Here is a 27,639-nt window from a genome sequence, read left to right on the forward strand (position 1 = left end):
CGGCACACACTGGTCCACGTGCACATCACTCGCATACTGGTCCACGTGCACATCACACGCACACACTGGTCCACGTGCACCTCACACACACACACTGGTCCACGTGCACATCACGCACACACTCATCTACGTGCACATCACGCACACACTCGTCTACGTGCACATCATGCACACACTCGTCCACGTGCACATCACTCGCACACTGGTCCACGTGCACATCACGCACACACTCATCCACGTGCACATCACGCACACACTCATCCACGTGCACATCACTCGCATACTGGTCCACGTGCACATCTCACACACACTGGTCCACGTGCACATCACACACACACTGGTCCACGTGCACATCACACACACTCATCCACGTGCACATCACACACACACTGGTCCACATGCACATCACACACACACTGGTCCACATGCACATCACACACACACTGGTCCACGTGCACATCACACACACACTCATCCACGTGCACATCACACACACACTCATCCACGTGCACATCACGCACACACTCGTCCACGTGCACATCACTCGCATACTGGTCCACGTGCACATCTCGCACACACTGGTCCATGTGCTCAGAGACGTTTGTGATACATGCTTTACCTCAGCAAACTTGAGTTTCAAAGTGTGTCCCTGTCATATAACTTCGTTTTCCTTTTCCTCCATTTCTGCCGCGGTCACGGCCTCTCCTCCCAGACACCCATCCCATGAGCATTCATCAGCAGGAAGAGGGAGTGGCGCCATCACCTGCCACTGCCACACATCCGAGACCAGGGCCAGCCCCGCCCCTCGCCCTTCCTGACGTCACTGCGTGCTCACAGCACGGCGGGTGACGCAGGTGATTATGAGCCAGGTGGACATAAAGGCTGCCCACTGCCAGGCAAAGGACGGGCCGCTGTCACAAACAGAGGTGACTATCAGCCTCCAAGCCTCCCTCGCACTGTGTCCTACGGCCTCATGGAGTTGTGGTTTTTAATTCAACAGGTTTGACGCTCAGTCAGCAAGATCTACTTCTACATACACTCTTTAGAAAAAGGTGCATTTCAAACCAGCTAACCCCATGAGGACATTCTGAGAATCGAAACTTTTAAGGCAGTCCATTAAACCGTAAGTTTACCGGCAACGGTTTGTTCCTAAAGCAAAGTGATGGATACACAGACGTTTATTCTCGTTGGCAACGTTGCGTGTCTGCACACGTGCAAGCTTAACTGTACTAACGGGAAGGTTCCCAACACGCAAAGGGAGGCTCCCGGCGCTCACCCGCACAGCTGCACACGCCAACTTGCAAGTAACAGACGACTCATCCTTCAGCGTTTTCTGCAGCAAAGGAACGCAGTCCACCAGAGAAAACGTGTTTCCTGAACAGAGCAAGCCACAAACGCCTTCATGTGAACTTGAACTTGGCAATGACACCCAGAGGGCAATCCTCAGAAACTGGCCGCTACCTGTGAGAGCTCGAACGGAGCCCAGCCAGTCCCCCACCTGGAAGCGGGACCTGCTGAGGATGGAGCAGATGAGCGCCCCGCAGAGGATGGCCGTGGCCCCGCGGACCTGCGGGTCTCCGTGACCGATGTAGCTGAGGACGTCCGAGACGTACTGCTCCTCTGCGGGGACAAGCGCCAGCCAGTCAAAGTCCACTCAACGTCCCAGCAAAGGGAACGAGGGGCGGCGGTCCCACCCAGGAAGGCAGGACGAGGGTAACACTGGGAGCGCGTTTAGGCCTGAAAATTCTAGATTCAAGGTGGCAGTCAACACAACAGGTTATAATTCCAGGTTGCCAGCCAATAAGCAAAATTCTAACTTTTTACTTCGTGACAGATTAGGGAAACTCAAACTAGTCCCCAGTTACCTCACATAAATTCAAAAGCCCACGTCTGTCCCCGCCCAGAGAGAGCAAGGGAAGGCGAGAGGAGAATTTCAGAAGTGCCACTCGGCCCACCACTCGCTCCGTAACGAGGCAAGTCCCAGAGCGCGCTACCGGGACGGATGGCCGGGGCCTCGGCCGCTCTCAGCCCCCACGTGTCTGAGTGTGAGCATCTGCTCAGCGGGCTTGTGCTATAAACTTTGATTACACACAGATCTGTGCTTTCGGTAAAATCTACGGCGTCAACTGGACCTTATGTTCCCAGAACCCTACTGTGTCGCTGTGAGCATTCCAACTAAACACGCGAGGACAGCTGACACTGTGGTGCGCTGGACGGAGCCCCGCAGAGCGAGGCCGGTTAGCGCAGGGGACCCGCGGCCGCCTCCGAAGACAGGCAGGACGGGTGAGTCTCCAGGGAAGGCAGGCGCGGGCGCAGGGCTGAGCGCAGGAGCGCGATGGAGGGGCCGCGTACCGGGGCGCTCCGTACCGGGGCGCTCCGCGGCGTCCAGGGGGGCTCTGTACAGCTTGCTGAAGAAGGACTCCGGGTAAAGGGCCACCGCGGCGCCGACACAGCTGAGCGCCAGCGCCTTCACGCTCACTCGCACGTCCCTGTCCGGAACCAACGCTGCAAAGGAACCACCTGGGCGTCACCTTCAGCTTCCAAGCAGCAAACGTTTAGTTTCCAAAAAAGCCAGACCAGACCCACTGAAGCAGCTGCCCCGCCCACCCTCCCCGGCGATCAGTAAACCCACGCCCTCGCTCACCAGCCTCGCTCACCGCCGGGCCCGACAGGGCGCCCGGTGCGGAAACCTGGGGATCCGTCTCCGCACCGGCCTCCACCCTTACCGTTTCTTTCCCCCGTCAGCAAAAACGAAGCAGCTAAGAGGCGGACGCAGTGGGTGAGGGGCGCAGAATCGCCGTCGTCAGGCTGCCCGATGTCACCTTTGATGCGGCAGGGCTGGACAGAGAAACCGACGCTCGCTTGTCTGATGACAGAACACACGTCCACCCACCAGCTCACGCGGCAGGGCTCCCGCGCGCAGTGGGCGCTGCTGGGGACACAGGTGCCGCCTCTCGGCCACGTGCACACCTGGCTCACAGGCCACGGCGAGAGGCAGGCACCACCAGGGCCGCGTGGGCTGCGGCAGAGACGACGCGGCGTGCAGAGGGCGCAGGCCGGGGGCTGCTGGGGAAGCACAGCACCACCACCAGCCAGGGGACAAGGCGGCCCCGGAGCTGGGAAAAGCCCGAGGCTCCGCGGGAGGAGCCTGTGTGGGGACCTAACGCCACGAGGGAGGCTGCACGGGGCACTGAGCACCAACTATTTCTTGCCCTCAGGCATTTACAATTCCCTGGGAGGGTAGGCAGCTCCTCAGAAAGCTACGTTAGAATTACCAAGGACCCAGCCATCCCACCAGGAACCGAAACCAGGGCCTCGAAGAGACACCGGCACCCCCATGACCACGGCACCGCCATCCACAATGGCCAAAAGGCGGAAGGAGCCCAGTGGCCCTTGTGGATGGAGAGAAACAAAACGTGGCCACACACAGAATGGAACGTGAGGCCACGTTTAAAAGGCAGGGAATGGCCGAAACCGGTTTGGCTCAGTGGATAGAGCGTCGGTCTGCGGACTGGAAGGTCCCAGGTTCGATTCCGGTCAGGGGCATGTACCTTGGTTGCGGGCACATCCCCCCCGGTGGGGGGTGTGCAGGAGGCAGCTGGTCGATGTCTCTCTCTCATTGATGTTTCTAGCTCTCTATCCCTCTCCCTTCCTCTCTGTGAAAAATCAATAAAATATATTTTAAAAAATAAATAAATAAAAGGCAGGGAATGCAACACCTGCTACCACATGGGGGGCCGTGAGGACGGGGTGCTCAGTGCCGTGAGGGAGGGAGTCCCACAAAAGGGCAACATTGCAGGGTCCCACATAGGGGAGGCCCTGGGGTGTCAATCCAGGGAGCGCACACTGAGGAGGGAGGCTGGGGCTGAGGAGGGAGGCTGGGGCTGAGGAGGGAGGCTGGGGCTGAGGAGGGATGCTGGGGCTGAGGAGGGAGGCTGGGGCTGAGGAGGGAGGCTGGGGCTGAGGAGGGATGCTGGGGCTGAGGAGGGAGGCTGGGGCTGAGGAGGGAGGACTGGGGCTGAGGAGGGAGGCTGGGGCTGAGGAGGGAGGCTGGGGCTGAGGAGGGAGGACTGGGGCTGAGGAGGGAGGACTGGGGCTGAGGAGGGAGGCTGGGGCTGAGGAGGGAGACTCCAGGCTGAGGAGGGAGGCTCCGGCTGAGGAGGGAGGCTGGGGCTGAGGAGGGAGGACTGGGGCTGAGGAGGGAGGACTGGGGCTGAGGAGGGAGGCTGGGGCTGAGGAGGGAGACTCCAGGCTGAGGAGGGAGGCTCCGGCTGAGGAGGGAGGCTGGGGCTGAGGAGGGAGGCTGGGGCTGAGGAGGGAGACTCCAGGCTGAGGAGGGAGGCTGGGGCTGAGGAGGGAGGACTGGGGCTGCAGTGTCCGGGGACAGAGCTTCCGTGTGGGAAGGTGAGGAAGCCGGGAGACGGATGTGGTGGCAGTCAACAATGTGGATGCACTTAATGCCACTGAACTGGCAAGTCTGACGTTCCGGGGATTCTACCACAACAAACAAACCAGCAAACCGATCCAAAGGGACAAAAGCAAGAAACACTGCGCGGCCCTGCGGGTGGTCAAGTGAATGGTCCCTGAAGGCGGGGAGGCAGACAGGCTAGTGGGTGGGGGGGGCTCCAGGGAGGAGGCCTCCGCGGTTCTCCAGGACAGGCGGGGGGGGGGGGGGGGGGGGGGCGGGGGGGAGCACGTGACAGACAGCCCAGGGACCACTCTCCTGCGCCTGAGCCTCTCACCTTGTCCTGATCCCCTGGGTCGGCAGCGTCCTCTCTGGACACACCCCTGTCCACACTGCTGTCCGAGGGCTGCCTGCTGTGGCCCATGCTTTTCAGTAAATGTGCCTGCTGAAGGGCTTCCAAACACAGCATCAGGGTCAGTGACAAACCTCCCGTTCCACGCGCACTCAGAGTCAGCGTGAACGGAGGCGTCAGGTCAAGGAAAAGGGCGATGGCCCCCGGACGTTCCTCCTCACCCACAACCCAGAACAGACACTCCGGGACTTCTTCCTGGGCGCGAAGACAAACGAAGATGGTGGGGCCCACATACCTGTGGACGCGGCTGTGAAGGCGGCGGAGTCCTCGGGAAGGCCCACGGGCTCCTCCTCCTCCTCCTCGTCCTCCTCCTCCTCCGGCGGTGCCCCGAGCTGCATCCCCAGGTCCTGGCTGTCGGCGCCATCTAACACCTGGACGGTCAAAGGGGCTGTGAGGCTCTGAACTGCCGTCCCCGAGGACAAGCCCTAACTCCGAAGGGCAAAGGCGAGAACCACACGGTGACGGTGACGGGCCGTCCTGCAGCCAGAGGCCACCCTCACAGGCACACAGATGCATGCGCCACCCTGTCCAAGCTGGCCGAGCTCGCACCACTGCGCTACAAAAGCTGTAACTCTAGAAACGCCAGTCTGGAAATCTCTATTTGTTAAAGTTTTACCCGAGGAGGATATCTTTTTCCCCATTGATTTTCTTTTTAGAGAGAGGGTGAAAGGAAGGGGGAGAGAGGGGGATGTGAGAGAGGTTTCAGCAGAGTCCACATCACCTAACCTAACTGCCCCATTCCACACAGACGCGGGCCACTCCGCAGCACAGGTCTCAGAAGGGCTTGGAGCTGGGCGGGGGCCTCTGCGCTGTCAGTGGGTCGGACGGGACGAGGGTCCCGGTCTGGGCCTCCAGGGGGCCCCTATGCAGACACCAGGTGCGCCCTCCCCACTTACGATTTCGGAACTGTCTGAAGGGGTCACGGCTGAGTCGGGCCCCTCGGTGGTGGTCTGAGAGCTGTCGCTGAGCGGGGAGGAGGCCTGGGTCCCATCGTTCAGGTCCATGGCCGGGTCGGACGGGACCGCGCTGATCTGGCTGGAGCTGTGGCTTAAGATATCCTCCTCGTCCCCGTCGGTGGCGGCACTCGCCAAGTCGCAGCCGGTCAGATCCACCGAGTCCGGCTGTAGCGTGTGCTGTGAGCGGGGCTGCTCGGTGATGATGTCGTGACCCGTGGAGTCAGCCGCGGAGCTGACAGAGCCCGGAGTGGAGACCCCGGAAGAGGCAGCCAGCTCCCCGCAGATCTCGCCCTTGACTGAGGCTGGAGACAAAGGCCAGGAAAACATCCGCTAGGGACCAAGTGTTTGCAAATACCCTCCGATTCACTGTCACTATTTTAACAGCAAAAATCCTTAAATACAGTGAAAACATGAACTAGGATATTTCAAAAGCAGGACAACAGTGCATCCTTTAAACATGATCACAACCGCATCCCACTGTTACTGCCCTTTCACCATGTTACCGAGTCGTATTAAAGAGGTTGGGTCAGCCCTGGCCGGTGTGGCTCAGTGGGTAGAGCGTCAGCCTGCGGACTGAAGGCTCCCAGGTTCAATTCTGGTCAAGGACACAGGCCTGGGTTGTGGGCTTGGTCCCCAGTAGGGGATGTGCAGGAGGCAGCCGATCAATGATTCTCTCTCATCACTGATGTTTCTACCTCTCTTCTCCCTCTCCCTTCCTCTCTGAAATCAATAAAGGTACATTTTTAAAACTCTATGTTTAAAGAGGTCGGGTCAGCAGCAGACACCTGGGACAGCCGCAGTGTTCCCGCAGGTGCTCACTGCAGCCCAGCTGCGGCAGCAGCGCCGCCACTTCAAGTCCTCCGCAGCCGCTGGGCCTTGCGGGGAGTGCGGCTCCCGCAGCGGGGCAGAGCCACGCGCACAGCCGCCGCCGGCACTCTGGGCAAGCGGTGCTCAGGGGCAAGGACGGTAAATCACCATCGCGTGGAGCGGCCTTTCCTTCTCCTCAGACCCTGCTCCAGATCCCTCCGCCGCTCCTTTCTCCTGCAGCACAAACGGGCACTTTTCCTCGTTTACGTTTTGGCCCCCGTGAAATCTACACCCTTCATCAGTGATGGCGAACCTATGACACGCGTGTCAGCACTGACACGCGTAGCCATTTCTGATGACACGCGGCCGCATGCCGAGGATGAAACATTTGCTGCTCCTGAGGATGAAACATTTGCGACTAGAGTCTTGGAGTTAGTTTTTTCCTCGAAGTGACACACTACCCGAGTTATGCTCAGTTTTTGGCGAAGTTTGACACACCAAGCTCAAAAGGTTGCCCGTCACTGGCCTACGTGAACCACCACAGAGAGCGCACCCGTCAGCAGTGCCGCTCCTGGAAGCCAGGGCTCAGAGCACGGGAGCTGTACTATTACAGCTACTTTATTTTTGTCATTAGAACATTGATTTCTATTTTGTAAAATAAATGAATACATAATCACCATTGGGATGATTCAGATATTCCTTCCCAAATAAGTTACCTAAAAACATTCTTTCAAATAGAATTATACAACCCAAACCATTCTCATTTAATCCAATTATTAGTATCTTAGTCAATACTCATCCTTTAAGAGGAGAATAAAGAATCTCATTACATAACTATCTGTGAACAAACGTAGAATTCTTCTTAAATTATCTGTAGACAATTTTTAATCCCTTTCCCCCTCACAACCCAGCAGTTGACTTTACCCACCACCTCCTACTCAAAAAGACGTACGCTCAGGAGTAGAAACCTAATTTAAAGCAGGAGAACAGCAAATAGCTGATGCAAGGAAACACACACGTTTCCAAGTGAGCACTATAAAAGGCTGAATTCTCCCCCACGAGCAGCTGGCTTCACGCTGCCCCGGAGCAGGGGAGGGGGGCCGGGGCAGGAGGGAGGTGGCCCCCACGTCACCCCGTCACCCCGAGAGCTACCTGCGAAGGCCGGGCTGCTGCCCTCCGACCGGGACTCGGAGTCCTCCTCCAAGGCGGCCGCTTCCCCGAGGAGCACCTTCCCTAGGAGAGAGGAGCACGGTGAGCGGGGGAGGACTCGGGGCACAGCCCCGCACCGTGCCGCTGGGCGCATGTGGAGGACGCTCTGCCCTGGAGGCGGACAGGGCCAGAGGCCTGGGGCAGGAGAGCATCAGCTGGGGCAGGAGAGCATCAGCTGGGGCAGGAGAGCATCAGCGAGTCCACAAAAGCGGGAAGCAGGCGTCTGGGCCGGAGCTGCAGAGCTCTGGGACAACTACACACTCACCGCTGAGTGACAGCCGTCACTCACTCATCCCCTTTACCCTCAAAACGCAATTACGGCCAGAGCCACTTCTGTCCGCCCTGGGGATGTTCCTGTCGCATCTCCAATGGCGGGCCAAAATTACACATGAAACTCTATTCCTAGGGGCCATTTTATTTTATTATCTTTTAATTGGCTAGATTCTAAGGTTAACCATAACTCAAGCACTGTACAACCTGGGAGGTTGAAATAATATTTCATCTTTTGCAAAGTTCGAAAAACACATTTTACAGTTTATAGTTTCAGACTACATATTCATATAGAAAGAAACAAAAGTTTTAATGTGATGTAACTGGACTCCTTAAATCTCACGGTTACATTACACACCAATGTCATCAATGGCAGTGACTGACCCATCACTGGCCACGGCCAATCTCACTGCTCGTTAAGAACGGGGCACAGGTGTGACCACTTCCCCAGCGCACACTCATGTGGCACGAAAGGTGAAGTAAAAGCACACAGGAGACCCGAAGGGGAGTGACGGGGACACAGCGAGGCGGCTGACCCCCTGCGTAAGGGGTCCTGTGCCCCAGCCAGGGCTGCGCCTGGAGAAAGCCAGCAGGGCCGCCTCAGGTGCCCCCGGAACGGGGCTGCACATCTGTCCCCAGGAGCCCTCCCCCAGGGGAGCCAGGGCGCCTGCTGGGCACACCCCTTACCCTCCCCCCCTCCCCCGCCCACCTCACCGGGCCCTGCCTCCAAAACAAGCCTACCTCTGTCTCTCTCAGATATCGCAGGTTTCATTTGAAAAAAGAATTTTGAGGCTGCAACAAAGACGTTGGAAACTACAGCCCTGACTGAAAAACAACATAAAACAAAGAACGTGGGAAAGCAAAGAGCCCGAGGCCTGCCCCAGGTCCTGGCGGAAGACAACCAGCCACTCGTCCCCCATCGGGGGAGCGGGGATCACAGGGACCAGCCAGCAGCACAGGGACTCCCGCAGGCCCCAGGAGCGAGACTGGCTCCCAGCCACCTTCGTGCTCACCCAAACCTCAAAGCCCCTGCAGTGTCCCACACTGTGCGGCCCAATCGGAACCTCCAACTCCGTCTGGGAAATGCTTCCGCTTAGCCACGCCACGTCTACAGGCAGCCCTCGGGTCACGTCGGACTCCGGGACGTCGTCTCATGGTTACGTCGCCATCTCCCGTTTATTTATTAAAAAAGTTCCGGCATAGCGACGTGTGTACATATGTGCTTTGTGTTTTGGTATTTATTTCCCACAAGTAAAGGTCAGGAACTGTTCTCTTTCTTTTAATTGTCTTTACTGTGTCAGGTCATCCCTGCTGTGTCTGTGCTCCATGTGAGGGCCCAGGTGCTCATGGAGGTGGGCTCCGACTCACGGCGAAAATCGAGTTACGTCGCCTGGAGGAGCGGATCTCCGACGTAACCCGAGGACCTACTGTATTCCTGTAAAGATGGCATTCAACTGCCAATAACATTAGGCATCGGGCTCTCAAATACACACAATACTCATGACACAAAAGAATTAGTATGTTGTTTGCCAATTACACCTCAGTTTTAAAAAAAATAATTAGTCTTTTAAGATTTCAAAATAAAAAATGGCAGCAATTACTTCCTATAGAAATCTAGACTGGAAAAGAAAATAAATGCTGTTGCAAAGTGATAACATGTACCAAAACTGTCCGATTTTATTAGAAACACTTTGATCTAATAAAAATAATTAATTGTATCAGCACACTTTGGCCTGTACAAAGCCAAATATGGTTGGAATGCCCCAGGCCAAACTAACTAATTGGCCATCGTTCTTTCTGACTAACAGGAAACAAACTGGCTGGGAGGAGGGTTACCTTAGTAAACACAACGCACTGCGCAGCAGCAGCAGCAAAGCAGGCCGCCTGCGGGAATGAATCTGACCGGACGGCAGCCACACCCTTAGCTCAGGACGCACAGGCCGTGGCCAAGGACACAGGGAGGCCCAGGGCTGCAGCAGGAACCCGGGCCTTTACAGGAAGCTCTGCCCAGCCCCGGCCGAAGGCGGCGAGTTCCTGACAGCAATTCTGACGGGCAGCGTGGAAGCGCCCTGCCAGGCCCGACCCAGCAGCATGCACCCACAGGCAAGGCATCAGGGAAACAGAAGTCAGCCAGGCCCAGACTGACTTCTGAAATAATCACCTCTTTGTTTTCTGGAAAGGACAGGGCTGCATGAAGAACCCCCTCCGGCTGTAAATCACAAAAGAATGACAGATGAAAGTAAGGCAGCAAGCTGTTGAAATTCAGAGGAATTCAAATATTTTCAAAAAGCCTGATTCAACTTTAAAGCCAGAGAATATCTGAACATATTTCCAAAAGGCCGTGCTCCGCTTTAATTTTGACATGAAAGTTACATTACCACTCAAATACACGTATAGCTCAGGCCTAACATGACCAGAGTGCATATACAGTGCACTTAAAAAGCCAAGTTAAAACCATCAGAAATCTCAGATTGTTTGGTCAGCTAATAATCAAGTATAAATTCTCGTTAGGAACAACCATTGGGAATGAGTATTTCGGCGATTATTTGTAAGGCGCGCATTCCGCAGAGAAAAGGTTCTTCAGTACAAGGACAGGGAACAGGCACATGACCATTTTCTGCTCCTGGCACGTGCACGCACACACACACACACACATGTGTGCGCACACACACTGCACTAAATGGACCGCACACCACAAGACTGAGGAGAGGCCGGGAGAGATGGAAACCCCCCAGGAGCTGCGACCCAAGGCGCCCGTCTACCCCAGCTCCTAGGGGCGTCTCCATGGCAGGGAGGGCCACTGCTGCAGGAAAATCAGTGGGCGGGGGGCGGGGGCAGCAGCACCGGGTGGCTCGGGCCCCCCAGAACAAGCACAGTGGGAGCAGCGCCGGCAGGCGAGGACAGCAAACAGACCCAGAGGGCAGCAGAACCAAAAGCCCTGGGGGACCTGGGATCCCATCCTGGCGAAGTGACAGAGGACAGGCCCTGGGGTCTCCCGCAGCACGTTCACTCCCAGACAGACAGATGCCACCTGGAGGCAGCCGCGCTCACAGAACGGCCCATCTTCACCTCCCCTTCCCCGCATCAGTTCCCCTGCAGTCATCACTGCCTTGGCCCAGACATAAGGGGGGGGGGGGGGGCGAGCATTCCTGCCCCCGGCTCAGCACTCACCTATCAGCTCCACGATGCTCCCGCTGCGGCTTCGGCTGCCGGGCTCCTGGCTGGGCACCCCGAGCTGCGCCAGGCCGCCCGGCGTGGTCAGGGCGCGCAGCAGCTCGGGGGGCGGGGTCCGGAGGAGCTGCTGCAGGAGCTCCAGCGCCCCGGTCACCACGTTGTGGTCCGGGTGCTGCGCGTAGTGCAGGGTCAGCTCGTACACCTGGAGGGAAGACGGGCGGCTGTCGTGGCGCCCCCGGCACCGGTGTCCCTTCCTGTGTCTGACGGCTTCGGCTGGAAAGCGTGTGCCTTCTTTCTGCCCCTAAAACTGTCGCTTCTGCCCGTGTGGTCGGCAGCTTCCGGTGGCCTCTCAATTCCCTGAGCCTTTTCCCTGTCGTGCGAATTCCCGAGGGAAGCGGAGCACGTGCCGAGGCAGAGGCAGCTGACGAAGGCCCCGCCTCCGGCTGGCCGGGAGGGCGAGGACGCTCCGCTCCGCGGGCAGAGGCAGGACTGACACATTCCCGAAGCAAGGACCTCGGTCAGGAGAGCCCCGAGGAAGAGCTGGCGAGGCCTGGAAAGGCCTATGTCAAATTCTACCAGTCTGCTGACACGGCCTATCACGTTCACGGATAGACACGGCCTATCACGTTCACGGACACGATGAGTTATTCTTCAGGAGAGCTGCCCGGGACATACGGAGCGGCCAGCTAAGTCTGACTTTCAGGTAAACCAATAACCCTGCAGTGTGCTCGTGTGCTCTCAGGCAGACTCACCCACACAATGACTCGCATTTTACCTAAAGTTCAAAGTTAACTGCACTCTTCCTACTTGCTGAGTGGGGCAGCCTTCCCTTTAACGTCATAAAAGGAAAACATACGTTTCACAAAGACAGGGCCAGCACAAGCGGGCACAGAACAAAACGCTCCAGGGCGGGGCCCCTATGGCTTGCTCTGGTTCTTCGGGGCCTCCATCACTCCAGGTCGCAGGTCTGCAAACTGCAGTCCACAGGCAGCCCGCCCGCCCTCTCCGCCCGTGGTCTTAGTGGGCACGCCATGCCGGCGCATCTGCAGCTGCCTCCGTGCGGCGGCCGCAGGGAGCAGCCGGCCCGTCACAGAGGAGGCGTGCGCCCCTGCACGAGGGCATCGACCGCCTGTGAACAAACTGCCTGTGAAGTGAGGACTCAGCCGCCCACTGCCCCACCTCGCCTGCCCTCCCGAGTGCTGTCAGCGACATCGCTGCTTCACATGATTAGGGTTCACAACGTGTCACTATTTAAACCAGTGCTTTGCCCAGCAGTTCAGTCAAAACCCGAATTTATCATGTGTACAGAAGACACAGGACTGCGAGGGGGCTCGAGCAATGTTTACAGCACAGATAAACACGTTTCCTGGCCTGGTTTAGGCACAGGGTCACGGCGCTCTGTGCCAGGCCGGGCTAGAGGGCCTATGTGCCACGCTGTAACCTTAGGAGAGTTACCTGCATTTCCCTCTGAGGTCACAGGGCTGGGGGTCATGACCTCAGATCTGAGCCAGGGGTTCCGGCTGCAGAGCCAGGGGTCCAGCTGTGCCGCTCCCCTTCCCCGGGAGCTGACTCGCGGGGAGTCAGCCATGGCTGTGCCTGCACTAGAGTGAACCAGGGCTCCTACCTGCACCAGCTGCTCTGTCGAGGGGGAGACTTCCATTTCCTTCCGGGTCACCCCAAAGCTGCCTTTCAGGCTGGTGTCCTGGACCTGCTGCTGCAGCAAGGGCACCAAGTACCGCAGAGTGAGCAGCGCTCCAAGGACCAGCAGGGAGGGGTGCTCGCCCTCGACGGGAACCAGCAGCCCTGCAAGGCAGCACAGCTCTGCATCTGGCTCCTGCGGGGCCTCTGGGCTCTCTGGCTGCAGAGGCCCGCAGAGCCCTTCCTGAGCTGCGGGGAGGCCCGCGATGGCACAGACGTCGCCGGGAAAGCAGACGTGTGCATCGCATCCCGGGCGAGGTCCGGGGCCTGCCAAGGGGGACCAGCACCGTGGCTGAGCAAGCAAGGCCTCCACTCCGAGTCTGCTGCATCGGAGCGCCGGGCGTCCTTTCGTACAAACGTCCGCGTGCGCCTGCACTTGCTGGTGTTGACTTCAGTTACACGTGTGCGTGCGGGAGAGGCCGTGGGCAGCCACACCGGGCAGAGAACCGCAGGGACTCCCTGCACTCAGAGCCACCACGCGGGCTGGGAAGTCTGGCCGCACGAGGGCTGGGCAGGAAGGCGGTGGGGTGGCACACGGGCCTGTCCCCTGCCCTGCTGGCCGGCTGGCCTTGGGCGCCCACGCTTCTGCAGAGGAGCAGCCTTTCCCGCCCCTCACCCCGACCCCCGCGGGCTCGCAGCCGCCCCGACCTAGCTCCCATTTCCCAGTCAGCAGGGCCCCAGGGTCTGCCCACAGGCCGAGGGACGGCCTGATCTCAACGGTCTGTCTCTAGCAGAGGCCGGAGACACGCCGCCACCCACCCCCCCCCGGGCGCCGCCAGGCCTGGGCCTCACCTAGGAGCACGCTGAGCAGCCAGCTGTAGAAGTACTGCGTCCTCCGCGAGTGCTGGCAGACGCTCACCACGCAGCCCGCCGCCGTCCGCCGCGTGGTGGGGGAGGGGGACTTCAGGTTCGTGATGAAAGCCTTCAGCAGGACCTGTGGCCACGCGCACCCATGGAGAGGAGGACGGCCCCTGAGGCTCACTGTGCGTTTCATAAAACCTAATTCGCTCCAAATGCTCGCAGGGCCAAGTCACAACAACCCGAGACTCTCCCTCCCGGCTGAGTGGAAGCCCCGCTCGGGGCACTCCAGAGCAGCGCACAGGGTCAGCCTAGCTCCTGCCGCAGAGACTGGGGAAGTGGGAGCCTCCGCTCTGGAGAAGCTGCCCCCCCCCCCCCGGGATTTGAGGACGGGGTCGGGGAATGACACCGTGTCACTAAACGCAGTAAAAAAATCGACACCCCATGAGGCCAAAGAGAAAAGAGCAGAGCCAGCTACAGCCACGTCCGGCCTCAGAGACGGCTCGCACGCGTGCTGCCTGCGACGGTCACTACGAGGCGCCCTTGGGCCTGGCGCGGACAAGCAGGCTGACCTGTGCGGCGCGCTCACTGAGCTGAGAGATCAGGGAGCTGGACGCCACTGGACCCCGGAACAACCCAGACGAGCTTCCGGGCAGCGTGAGGAGCCCACCCGCACACCAAGCCCATCTGCTCGGGAGCAGCGCCTTCTAAGCAGGCGAGGCTGCCCCGGCCCCTCTTCAGCTCTTCGCCCAGAGCAGTCTGAGGGCAGAGCGGGAAGCAGCCCTCGGTGCCCCGGAAGAGTCTGATGGAAACTTGGGCACGACAGGCCCCGGCGGCTGGTTCTCTGGGGAAGTGTCGCCCGGTACACAAGGCTGCGCGTTCCACCCCCGGGCAGGGCACATTCAAGGATCAACCAATGAATGCATAAATGGGAGGAGCAACAAATGGATGTTTCTCTCTCCCTCCCTCCCTCTCTCTCTAAAATCAATAAATAAAAACTAAAAAATAAATAAATTAGAAGTACTTTCAAATGCCCCAAAGCCCTAACTCCCCACCAGACTCATTCACAGGTTTGTGACTTGAGGTAAGAATCATACCTTGATTTCATTGTCATTTGCAAAATTGCCGAGCGCAGCCATAATTTTGGGAATAGCTGCAGCCAAGGCCTCCTGAACAGACTCCTCGGGTCTCTTGCTTATCCGAGTCAGGCAAGGCAGGAGGTTTACCAAGTAAGGCCTGCATGAGGAAGGAGCCTGGATTACTCCGCCAGCTCTACTTTAATAAGACACAACCAGTTTAGTGCCTGTTGGAGAAAAGCCAGTTTTTACAGCAAAACAGAACTCAATGGAAAGGGGACAAACCTCAGCTAAAGGAGGGTGAACTGCACATGAAGTTCAAATGTTGGCAGACGCTCACCCTTCACTTCCCCCATAACCAGAGGACTCTCCAAAGCACATTTAAAAATTATATGCAGCCCAGCTGTGTGGCTCAGGGGTAGAGCGTCAACCTATGAACCAGGAGGTCACGGTTCGATTCCCTGTCAGGGCACATGCCCAGGTCGTGGGCTCGATCCCCAGTGTGCAGTGTGCAGAAGACAGCCGATCAATGATTCTCTCTTATCACTGATGTTTGTCTGTCTGTCTGTCTGTCTCGCTCTCTCTCTCTCTCTCTCCCTCTGAAGTAAATTTAAAAAAAAAAATTTAATAAAATGAATTTAAAAAATTATTTGCAGTAAATAGTAAGTTATTATAACACTCATATTTTAAATTAGAAAATAAGAGGAAATATAAGAAACACCACTTTAGGAGGTGGAGGAAGGTATGGGGGAGAGATGGCGATACAAGGAGACTTGACGGGGTGGACACACAATAGTGTACAGACGATGTGCTGTGGAACTGTGCACCTGAAACCTGTATAACTTTGTTAACCAGTGTCACCCCAATACATTCAATCAAAAAGATTGACTTTTCTGAAAAACACAAAATCTCCTAAGGCAGCTCTCTGCAACCGCACAGCTTGCACCAAGCCTCTGCTCCGACGGGAGGGTGGCACTGCCCACTTCCCCAGAGCACCGGACCCTCCCGCCTTGGGAGAGTCCCGCCTCCGTGCAACCAGCCCCTGTAGCCCCCCTCCCCCACCCCCCTTCAGGGCTCAAGCCACACTTCTTCAATAAAGGCCGCCTTGTTCAAGCATAAAGAGAACGCCGCTTAAATAAACACTCAGACAGACATGAGGGAAACAGAGGCTAAGGAATGAGAATGAAGCTTTCTTGGAAAAGCATTACAAAAAGGGGTAGTGCTCAAGCTAAACAGGCCTCAGAGATAAGACCTGGCTCTAGAGAAAGCTGCCGCCATGCTGACGGGCGGACAGATGGACCGACGGACGTGGGGAGTCACAGGCTGAACAAGCCAGGACCTCAGGACCCCAACCTTGGGGAACTCGGCAGCGCCCTCTAGTGCAGAGACAGGCATCAAGCCGTCTGCAGCCAGGACCACCTCCGGGAGCTGGGCCACATTCCCAAGGAGAGAATGGTTTCGCAGAGACCCCAGGGAAAACACAAACCAGCATCAGGAGGAAGAGAAACCGGCTTTTGAAGAAGTAAAATCAGGCCAATGAGTCAGCAGCGTGTCTGGGGCGACGGGCCCTGGGGCAGCTCTCCCTGGGCTGGTGAGAAGTCTGGATTTATCTGGACAGCCCTGGGGGCTGAGCCACAGTGCGAGTGAGGAAACAACTTGATCCAATCATACTTAAGGTCACTGTGGTTGCTATGTGGAGAATACAACAAGTTTTTCAAAAAGAAAAACAGTAAAAGCAAACACTTAAATAAAGAGAAATTTCCTTAGTACTGTATCTCTGTTAAAGGCAAACACACTGGAATCAATCACTGCTTCCTATTCACAGTGAGGGCCCGGGCCACGCCCCCGTTCCTCAGGGACGTTTGGCCAGTTGAGGAGAGAAGGTGGAGTTAAAAGCTGTGGTCCTTCTTCTGTTTTTAAGAGAGAACTGTTCCATTAGTCAAAGCTATTTGCAGTTTAACGCCCACAGTTTAGTGCCCACACTGGTAACCCATGTCCTAGACACAGGCAGTCCCAGAACTCCTACCGCAAGCACTGGGGTTGGACTTGACCTCCAACCACTTGGCGAGTCCCTTTTCCGCAGCTGCCGCGCACGGACACTGTTGTCAGCACGGGACAAGGGGAAGACCCTGCGGGCCGGGGCGCCCACCTCCTATGGGCCTTGGGGGCGGGGAGGGAGAGAGGAACAAGCACACGGATGGGGTGTGCAGGAATGCTCCTGAGAGCAGTGAGAGCGTGAGGAAAACCAGCACACATCAGCCACAACACAGCACACAGGGCCGAGCTCAGGAAGCGACGTGTGAGCTGAGACGTAAGGAACGCGCAGGAGCCGGCCTCCACCGAGACGACAAGGAGGCCGCCGATGCCGAGCGTGGAACGCACCTGCATTTCTGAGGCCGGACCAGGTGCGCCAGCTCGGCGAACCTCCACAGGGCAGCGCGCAGGCTCCGGGGAGCGCCGTTCTGCGTGGATTTAACGAGCGGAGTTACATTTTAGGGTCACGGACAGTAGTCACCAAGAGGACTTCACATAACAAAAGCATGTTTTCATTGTTAACTGCTATTTTTAGAGAAAAGGCCATTTGAATAGTTACTTTAGAAATTTTAAGGTCTAGTGAATTTAATTGTAACGATATAAAAGTTAAGTCACCGTTTTAAACACCCAACTCATCTAATAAACAATGAAGAGCAGAAGTAAAACTATGTCTACTGCTCCGACAGCTCTTCCTTCTAACGCGTTTACTCATCAGGTGTGAGATGGCGTTTCCCGGCGCACCTTCTTGATCTCCTTGTAGAGCTCGAGCTGCAGCCTCGGGAGGTTGGAGTCCATCAGCGCCTGCAACACAACGAGACTCGGCTCAGGAGCAGCCCGCAGCAGCTGAGCAACCTGAGAGGCAGCTTGCACCACAGTCAGGGGCAAAGTAAACGTTAAACGAGGAACGTAGTCACTAAGAAAAAAGCACACACATGCACAGGTGATTCACAGACTAAAAACGGAAGCGAATTTAACTTTTATCACAAGCAAACACTACAGAGTAGCACAACTAAACGGCAGATGGTTCCAATCCATTCCAAAGCTCCGATCTGAAACCCTGACCAGGCAGCAGTGCAGACCCCCCTGCAAGTTCTGTCTTCGTTCACGTGCACCCTGCCAGGTGATCAGCGTTAACCAGCAGGGCCTGAGTCAGGGAGCCGGGGCGGTGCACCCGCAAGATCAGAGCCTCGCTCTGCCGTGGAACACGCGCCCGCTCCCGGTGCAGACCCGCGTCCTCCTGAAGGTCTGGCCCTCCCTTCATGTCCGGATGCGCCCAGCCTGTGGCCTAGGGACCCTCTGAGCCCGCAGCCAGCTGGGAGCCACAGGCCCCTCACAGCCAGGGCCTGCTCGCCCTCCCAGGGCCCGCCTCCTCCCGCTCTCGGCCCTGGCCCCGGCTCCCAGGCAGGCCTCCCTCGGCACAGGCTTCTCGTCCGGAATGAGCTCTCCTCTGACCGCGTCAGCAATCTGCCAGAGCCCCTCCTCCTCCCCACGAAAAGCACAAAGCCCTCAACTGACCTCAGCGCCCCCATGCTGGGCGGCACACACCATGGCACCCTCCTCTGTGAGCCTGCCAGGCTTCCTGGCACTAGAGGCCGGCCCCACGGTGGAAGAGGCCGAGCCTCCTGGCTCACCCCGGCCCCCGCCTCCAGGAAGCCTCTCTACCCCAGCAGCGACCACCCGGCGGGACTCGGGGTGAGCACTGGGCACTAAGTGACTTCTGCCACGCCGCCTCACACGGCACTGGACGTGACCTGAGGCAGAGCACGCGGCCAGGCTGATCGGGTGCCCAGAGCACTTTCCTACATAAATGAAGAGCGAAATGCGCCCCACCTTCCCGGCAAGGCCCCGTGACAAGGATCCTGTGGAGAAGGGAGCGGAGGCATCTGCTCCTGACCCAACAAGAGCAACGGCTTTTGGAGAAAGTGCCACAACTCTGCCGGAGCCCTGCCTCATGCTGGCGTCCACAGGGAACCATGTCTCAGTTCGGACACTCGCGAGCTCCACGGTGGCTAAAGGACAGCCACCGGATGGGTTGGGGACCCGGACACGGAGCAGGGCCGGAGGAGGCACAGGACCGTCTCCGTGCGTTGAGAATGATGGAAGGGCGCTGGGCCATGGCAGCAGGAAGCAGAAAAGGCGGCAGCCGACTCAAGCTCTGTGGCCTTGGCCACGAACTCCGCATCAGGAAGCAACCCGGAAGAAGACAGGTGTCCCCTCCTCTCTCCTGACCTCCCTGCCACCAGTGGCTTCCGCGTTCTGGCTCACCTCCTGTCCTGGGCCCCTCCCTGCCCAGCTAACCCGCTGTCAATCACAGCCGGGCCTGCGAGCAGTACTGCCTGCCCAGACCCCAGGAGGGCAGAGAGAGGAGCGAAGGAAGGGAGCTAGAGACACCCGAGATGATGCCAGGGCCTTGTTCTCCCTGGGATACGCCCCCAAAGCGCACCCAGGAGTCACCACCAGCACCCGTCCCGCCCACACCCTGCAGGGAGGCCAGGCCGTCCCACAGGCGCAGCAAGACGCCAGCAGACAGGCAGGCAGACGCCGCCCCCACCTGCTGCAGCCTGTGCGACGGCCGGGCTGCGCCACTCCAGACAGAAGGCCGCCGGCTACACCCACTCGGAGAACGCCGTCCCAGGGCCTTCTTTAATTTATGAACTGAATTTATTGGTGACCCGGGTTAATAAAACTCCGCAGGTGTCGGCTGCACAATTCTGTGCATCATGGCGTGTGCTGGCCCCGGGCTTCTCACCTTGATGACCTTGTTGAGGCACTCGTCAGCCACCATCCGCACGTCCGACTCCGCGTCGTCACTGCACAGCAGGAACAGCTCCATGGCGATGCCCAGCAGTTTCTGAAATTCTGGAGAATTTCTAAGTGAGCAAAGGAGAGAATGTCACAGCCAAGAAGCGCCTAAGAAGCCACGACAATTACACGTCACGTGGCGTCTGGCGTCCTGTCCGGGATGCTGGAGCACGAAACGAAGGCCGATGTCTGTCGCGTGGACTCTAACTGGGAAACACGGACCAGTGACGCTAGACGCTGGGGGACCAGATGTACTGGAACTCTGTGCAGCTCCGTAATTCTTCCGTGAATTTAAAACTATTCTAAAATTTTAAAGTTTATTTACAAAAAAAAGAGGCTGTATTTGCAAGACAAATCTCATTTTTTAAAGTTTTAATTTAAACGTTTTTGAAAGACTGCTTTTTGTGTATTTTAACTCAATTTTTTTAAAAAGACACTGCTTGAGCTCGGCTAGCCGGTTTGGCTCAGTGGATAGAGCATCAGCCTTTGGACCAAAGGAAGGGAACCCGGTCAAGAGCACGTACCTCGGTGGCAGGCTCTCCCCGGCCCGGGCCCTGGTCAGAGCTCCTGCAGGAGGCAACCGATTGATGTGTTTCTCTCACATCGACGTTTCTCTCAGTCTTTCCCTCTCTCTTCCACTCTCCCCAAATAAAAGTCAATGGGGAAAATGTCCTCGGGTGAGGATTACAAAACTCACACACAAATGACACTACTTGGAATACGTGAACCCAGACAGACATCTGCTCTGTGTCCCAGGCTAGTCTGACTTGCAACATTCTTAATCCTCCCTGAGAACATGCTTAGGGAAGCGAGAGGAGGGGTGGGAGGGGAGCGAGAAAGAGCGAGAGAGGGAGGGAGAGAGCGGGGGGGGGGGGGGGGGAGGAGACATCATGTGAGGAACATCAATGGCTGTCTTGCATGGGTGCCCCAGCCTGGGATGGGACCCTCAGTCCAGGTGTGTGCCCTGACCGGGAACTGAACCAGTGACCTTCCAGGGACAGGATGAGCCTCAGCCCACCGAGCCACATTCCTGACCCGAGTCAGCGCACCATACAGCTCCTCACTCCCTTTGGACCTTGCTTCCCACATGTCCTGCCGAACAGCTGACCTTCACACAGACCCACGTGTCCAGGGCAGGCTGTCTGGGCCCTGCCCCACTCGCACACTGAGCTCGCGCAGCGTCTGTGAGCGACTTCCACACGTGTAACTGAGCGCTGTCGGCTGTCGAGGGCAAGTGGGCTAACACAGCCAAGACAGATGCAGTGACAGCCACGGCCACGGACACGAACCCGGTGTCCCAGCGCTGAGAGCGCAGCACGCGACAGGACGGCCTGAGCCTCACACAGCCAGGTGGGCTGCCGGCGCACGTCTCATCTCAACCCGGGGTGCTCTGAAATGGAGTGCCCCCACTCTCTCCCCCACAATTCCCACCGACAGCCAGAGAGCCCAGGAGAAAGCAAAGGGACGCCTCAGCGATGGTCAGCAGACAGAAGCAGGACACAAAGCGTGCCCGTGGAGCAGCCGCCTCACCCACAGGCAGTGCAGCGTGAGGAGCAGAGGAGGAGGGGAGCAGAGGGGGGAGGGGAGCAGAGGAGGGAGGGGAGCAGAGGAGGGAGGGGAGCAGAGGGGGGAGGGGAGCAGAGGAGGGAGGGAGCAGAGGAGGGAGGGGAGCAGAGGGGGGAGGGGAGCAGAGGAGGGAGGGGAGCAGAGGAGGGAGGGAGCAGAGGAGGGAGGGGAGCAGAGGAGGGAGGGGAGCAGAGGAGGGAGGGAGCAGAGGGGGGAGGGAAGCAGAGGAGGGAGGGGAGCAGAGGAGGGAGGGGAGCAGAGGGGGGAGGGGAGCAGAGGAGGGAGGGAGCAGAGGAGGGAGGGGAGCAGAGGAGGAGGGGAGCAGAGGAGGGAGGGGAGCAGAGGAGGGAGGGGAGCAGGGGAGGGAGGGAGGGCCCAGGCCCAGGCCTGCTCAGAGCCGCGCTGTCCAGAGAGACCACGTGAGCTGCGCGGATGACTTAGGTTTTCTAAGAGACACCACAGAAACCAAGAGAAACAGAGAAAATTATCTTCATGCTACATTTCACTTAACCCAATGTATCAAAAATACTATTTCAACATGCTATGAATAAAATATATCACGATCCTTGTTACACCTCAAATCCATCTCCTTAATCCAGCAACCATGGCTGGGGGGGGGGGGGGGCTCTCCTGTCCCAGCAGGGAACCCCCTCGGGGCAGTTTCCCGGGGCTCCCGAGGTTTCCCACGTTCCCGGATTGCTGTTCTTCTGATGCCAGTGCCTCGAAAACCACTGTTACTAACACTTGATCCGTATCAATCGCTTTAGGCAGGAAGGTAAATCCTGTCCATTGACTTACCTTAGCCAGAAGCAAAAATCCTTCATAATTTTTTACCTTAATTTTTAGTATTGTTAATATCTTTTCTGGTCATAAATATCTGTAAATCATCTTGTATAAAGTTAACTAGCATTCCTTTCTATAACTGCATCTTAATTTTTCAACTCCCCTATTGGTCAGCATTGAGCTTATCTTTAATTTTCTATCGGGATGAACAAACTGCCCTAGACCAATGTCATTACCCACTTGCCTAAGGATAAGACCGGAAGTGAAACCAAGTCAACACAGATGATAGCGTGAAGCGCTGCATTTGCCAAACTGCCTGTTAGGAAGATGGTATCACCACTGACAGAGCCCTAAGTAGTGTTTGACGTTTGCCAACGTGACCAGGAAAACGTGCTCTTCCAGGAATGTGCCAAGCCCAACGACACATTCGAACCGCACGTATGAGTGGTCCTTCAACTGAACTGCTGGGAAACGCCTATGGCCTGGTGAGGGCACCGCGCAGGGGCTGCGACGTCGCCAGGGCTGTGGGTGAGCTGGCACACAGCTCTCGCGGGTGTGGGTGGGGATGGCACCGCGGCTCCTGCAGGGATTCCTGGGAACTGACCACCAGGAGCTGCGGGAGCTGGAGCAGGAACGCAGCTGCAGAGGAGGCGAGCGAAAAGGGAAGGGCAGGCAAGGACAAGGACCCTCAGGAAGTCCACCGTGAGGGACCAGCGGACGTGCTGACAGACTTCAACAAGCTCCTCAAACAGCAGGACAGCATGGCCCCGCCTGGCGGGTGTGCTCAGTGGTTGGAACATCAGCCCTGGAACACAGGGGTTGTGGGGTCGATCCCAGTCAATAGCACGTGCCTGGCCCTACCTGGTGTGGCTCAGTGGATAGAGCATCGGCCTGCGGACTGAAGGGTCCCAGGTTCGATTACAGTCAAGGGCACATGCCCAGGTGGCGGGCTCAATCCCCAGTGGGGGGTGTGCAGGAGGCAACCAATCAATGATTCCCTCTCATCACTGATGTTTCTCTCTCTCTTCCCTCTCCCTTCATGTCTGAAATCAATAAAAATATATTTTAAAAAAATAAATAAATGCAAAACTATTCTCAGATGAGGATTAACAACAACAAAAAAGGAGGAGGTGCTGCTCATTAGTGTCTGGGAGCAGAAGTCCAGGGACGGGGCCCTTTAAGGCTGAGACAGGAAGTTACAGGTGAAACCGTCAAGCTTTTCTTCAATTACCTGAGCGACTGAGCCACTATGTTCTCACAGATGGTCAGGCAATGGCTCACCCGGTCCTTCTTGGTGGCTGAGAGCTCCTTCTTTCTGAAAGAAAGGGAGGGAAGTGTGAGGCTGTGCTGGGTTAGGCGCTCCACCTCCTTCTGCCGTCACCGACGCATCAGGAAGCTCTCGGGGCGACTCAGGGGAACCACATACTCCGCGCGGGGGCAGAGTGCGGTCAGGGTGGGAGGCGCAGGGGAACTCAGCCTCCCTTACCAACACTGCTCCGCAGCAACGCCAGGTGATGCTATAATGCACCCTACTTTCCCCAAGTTAGCGGAGAAACTTGGTCCAGGGCATAAATTATAGACAAGGGCGAATCGTTTCTATCTCCCCAAAGCGCTGGAAACCAGCCGCCTGCGCAGAGCCTTTCTGCACAGCCTCCTCCTAAGACCTCTCAGCCAGGAAAGGAGATGCAACCCAGGTGCAGACGCCAGGCGAGAGGTGTCCTCAGGGCAGCCCGGGACAGGAGGAGGAGGAGCCGCCGGTAAGCGGTAAGCCGGAAGAAGCGGGCTCAGGGGGTACCGCCAGAAAGGAATGTGAGTGTAGTTACCAGTACGTGGTACTAACTAGGAACAACTGAACCAGACCACCACTGGGTTTTTGAGGAGATTGTTACTTCAGGGGGAGGGGCGGCTAACCCACAAACACCTGTGACTAAAGCAGCCCTCAGGTTCCCAAAGGTGCGCCTGCGGGACAGGCTGCCACACTGTGCGCAGGCAGGGCCTCCAAGGACGGCGCTGTGGCCAGGGAAGCCCCTCCAGAGGGCCAGTCAGGGCCGAAAGGGACAGACAGGGTTCCGGGCGAGAAGAGCAGGGCCTGGATGAGAAGCCTGGTCCAGGGCAAGCGAGAGGGGCTCCCAGGCCGCGGGGAGGCCTCAGCGCAGGACGGGAGGGCGTGTTCCCGGCCTCGTGCGGGACGGGACTTACACCAACAAGCTGGAGCGCAGTGCTAGTGACCCGCCAGAACACGTTCTCCCGTGGGCGTGCCTCGGCTCAGAATCCCATGGCCTTGCCTCCCCGCGGCTAGACAGACCCCGACTCGGTTCCCCCAGAGGAAGCAGGAAAGGAGGTGGCATGTGGGGCGCCGTCTCGCCCGAGTCTCTCCCCTTTTGGCTCCTCCCAGCTGCTGCTGACACAGATGAAGCTTCCAGAAGCTGCAGAGCAGGCGTCCTCAAACTACGGCCCGCGGGCCACATGCGGGTGTTTTTGCCGTTTTGTTTCTTTACTTCAAAACAAGATATGTGCAGTGCATAGGAATGTGTTCCTAGTTTTTTTTAAACTATAGTCCGGCCCTCCAGCGGTCTGAGGGACAGTGAGCTGGCCCCGTTTAAAAAGTGTGAGGACCCTGCTGCAGAGCAACGGGAGGGAGAGAGCCTGGGCCCTAAGTGAGCACGAGGAGCTGAGCCCCCCCCCGCCCCCGCTCCCCCGTCCTCACGGACCACCCACTTCAGAAGCCCTAGGATAGGCCGGGCCGGCATGGCTCCGTGGATGGGCATCGACCTATGAACCAGGAGGTCATCCGTTCGATTCCCGGTCAGGGCACAGGCCCGGGTTGCGGGTTGTGGCGATCCTCAGTGTGGGGCCTGCAGGAGGCAGCCGATCGATGATTCTCTCTCATCACTGATGTTTCTCTCTCCCTCTCCCTCCCTCCCTCTTCCCCTCTCCCTCTCTCTCTCTCTCTCCCCCCCTTACTCTCTATAAAATCCATAAAAAAATATATTTTTAAAAGTTCTATGATAGAAGCAACCCAAATGCCCTTCACCTGGCAGATGGAAAAACAAAACTCGCCGGCCGGACGGCGGAACACTGTGCTGCCTGGCAGGGAGACGGCCCCGCTCACACACACAGGGTGAGCCTCGGTGCGCCGGGTTCACGGCTCCGCTGGATGCGTCCATCACCAGCACATGACGTCTGGGAGAGACAAACTACAGGACAAGAGTGATCAGTCGTTTCCAGGGGCCAAAGCACAGCTGACAGCAAAAAGGCATGGGCGTGGGCACGGGCAAGTCCGTGGGTGACAGGATGGTTCCCGTTCTCAGTTGTAGGCGTGGTTCATGGCTTTATGCATTTGTCAAATTGCACAGACTGTACACCAAAAAGGGCCCGTTTCGCCACATGGAACTATGCCGCGGTTTTAAAGAGAAAGGAAAGTGCTGTGAGAATGAAGGCTCTCTCCTTTAAGCCACCAATCAGCCTCTCCCAGCAGCTGGTGTAGAGGAAGCTCCCCCTTGACCCGCCGGCGGCACTAACTGAGGGAGCACTCCGCTGTCCTGCTCCACTCCGCTGCCAGTTGGGCCGAGTCCCTGTGCCAGGGGCCGGACCTCCTTGGACGCGGGGTATCGGCTAGAGAAGACATAAGAAGTTGTGGGCGTAGAAGAGAGTCTTTATTGCAGCCCAAGTAGCCACTGCTACTAAGGAGCCCTTAGACAAAGCAGTTCTTGCTAACACAGTAGCAAACACAGGAGCCATCCTAGCAAAACAGCCTCGCCTCAGCTGGTTAGTAATACACCCTCCCCACAAAGCAGCCACCAACATAGGAGCCATAGAAAGCAGCCGCACACCAGCTGGTCGGAACACACTTTACGCTAACTCAGACAACAGAGTCTTCCTGCCAAATAGTGACCTGTCTCCTGGGGTACAGAAGAGCACGCCGCACAGAGCACAGATTGCCGCGTCCTTGCTTTTGCACCTGCGTATACAAAATGAGCCTTGAACATCCTGCTTAGGATTCCCATGCCCAGAGTGGCCTTGAACATCCGGCGTACACTGAATGGTTAGGGTTGCTAACACTTCGTTTCCCTAGTTCAGTGGTCGGCAAACTTCGGCTCGTGAGGGGCTTAATCACAAGGAACAACAACAATCACAAGGAACAACAACAGCCTGTAATTATTGGATCGAGAGTCTAGGTCAGTGGTCGGCAAACTCATTAGTCAACAGAGCGGCAAACCGCGGCTTGCGAGCCGTAGTTTGCTGACCACTGCCCTAGTTTAATGCAGCCATCAAGAAAGTAAAAGAACACCGATGAAGTTAAGCATTTTAGAAAGCAAACGAACACATCCATTACCCTTCAATTTCCAAAGTGACAATCTGCCCACGGCCTTCAATGAACTGAATTCACACGCCCAGACTCCAGGCTGCACGGGGAGCGGCCCCTCCACGTGGCAGTCTCCGACACGGGGTCTAACGGTTCCCGAGGGGCTGGGAACGAGGACAAGGCTGGCAAACACCAAACTAAGTGGACCTCACCATTAGACGGTGGTCAGGACGGAAGTTCATGGCCTGGGGACTCAGCAAAGTCAGAATCTAAGCAGAACCTCCATCCTGTGGCGCCTCCACCTCCAAGCCCAGCTTTCCCAGCTGGAACGAACGAGGCTCAGCAAAAGTGAGGCGGTCGCCAGGTGTCCCGGATGGCTGACCCTGACCAGCTGGCCGTGGCTGCCAGAGCGCAGCCTGGAGAATACACTGAGCTCACCTGCATCCAGTAAGAGCCCGCCCTGCTGAAGGGCTGAGTCGGCCATAGGCAGGGAAGGAGTGTCCCCTCAGGTTGCAAAATTAAGTGTTTACGACGCATAAAACGCTCCCTGGACTTGTCGTGACAGCACTTACAACAGCACACGCGTAGTGACAATGACAGTGCGGGGTGCCCACGTGCACAACTCAGCAGTCAGAGGGTCCCAGAGGAGGAACAGCCACGGCTTCACACTGTCCCCGGCCTGATGGCGAGCGGGCCGGCCCGTGGGCATCTCTCCATCTTCTTAGAAGTGACAGATACACATACGAGTTTTCATAACAACGCTGTCTCTCTCCTCACGTGTGAGAAACCAGAAAAATATCGTTAGCAATAAGCAATGCTGCACGGCTCTCAAGGCCCGCCCTGTTCCATGAAGACCTGCGCGCCCTGGTCCATGTGCCAGAACTTGAGCCGGTGAGGCAAACCGACCGCCAGAGACAGAACGTGGCGAGGCCTTCCGCAGCCGGGAACCAGGCCCCTTCCAACCTGGCCTCAGCCACTTCCCACCCTCCATCCTGGGTCAACATTCCCAAAGCTCCGGGAATGGCCCAGAAGTAACTCCCTTGTTTAGTCGTGCGCTTGTGCATTCTATGGTCCCTGCTCAAAATACCTCTTCCCTACCTGATTCTGTCCAATAAATAAACCTGGAGTTCAAAAAACTCGAACGACTCTGTTCCCCCGTGAGATGTAACTCGGTTGAAGAAGTGACACATCCAACTGCCTCGCTCCGCACGGAGAGGCAGTGTGGAAGCTGCGGCGGGAAGGCAGCGACGAGCTCTGGGCAGCACCTGGATGCGCAGGTGAGTGGCGGGTGCACAGGGTTAGCAGTCCTGACTGCAACCACTGCAGGCAAAGCAGTCACTTTA

At 57.4% G+C, this 27,639-nt stretch overlaps 1 protein-coding gene across 4 annotated transcripts in view; it reads right to left on the reverse strand.

The window, feature by feature from the left end:
- HTT (huntingtin) overlaps nt 1-27,639 on the reverse strand; it is a 93,521-nt gene that overhangs the window by 58,576 nt on the left and 7,306 nt on the right. For 2 of the 4 annotated variants that reach the window (XM_079767498.1, XM_079767501.1), the window contains exons 2-18: nt 23,222-23,305; nt 19,589-19,709; nt 17,581-17,640; nt 17,188-17,267; nt 14,827-14,965; nt 13,724-13,865; nt 12,858-13,036; nt 11,231-11,435; nt 10,221-10,268; nt 7,733-7,813; nt 5,714-6,075; nt 5,053-5,188; nt 4,743-4,858; nt 2,727-2,838; nt 2,353-2,505; nt 1,462-1,620; nt 1,277-1,374 (exon numbers count right to left, since the gene is read on the reverse strand). In XM_079767498.1, the coding sequence (XP_079623624.1) occupies nt 1,277-1,374; nt 1,462-1,620; nt 2,353-2,505; nt 2,727-2,838; nt 4,743-4,858; nt 5,053-5,188; nt 5,714-6,075; nt 7,733-7,813; nt 10,221-10,268; nt 11,231-11,435; nt 12,858-13,036; nt 13,724-13,865; nt 14,827-14,965; nt 17,188-17,267; nt 17,581-17,640; nt 19,589-19,709; nt 23,222-23,305 (2,275 nt within the window). The remainder of the gene's footprint in view (nt 1-1,276; nt 1,375-1,461; nt 1,621-2,352; nt 2,506-2,726; nt 2,839-4,742; nt 4,859-5,052; nt 5,189-5,713; nt 6,076-7,732; nt 7,814-10,220; nt 10,269-11,230; nt 11,436-12,857; nt 13,037-13,723; nt 13,866-14,826; nt 14,966-17,187; nt 17,268-17,580; nt 17,641-19,588; nt 19,710-23,221; nt 23,306-27,639) is intronic. The other 2 variants (XM_079767499.1, XM_079767500.1) reach the window with 2 other exon arrangements.

The sequence above is a fragment of the Cnephaeus nilssonii genome (genome assembly GCF_951640355.1).
Source record: "Cnephaeus nilssonii genome assembly, chromosome: 1".
Classification (NCBI taxonomy): Eukaryota; Metazoa; Chordata; class Mammalia; order Chiroptera; family Vespertilionidae; genus Cnephaeus; species Cnephaeus nilssonii.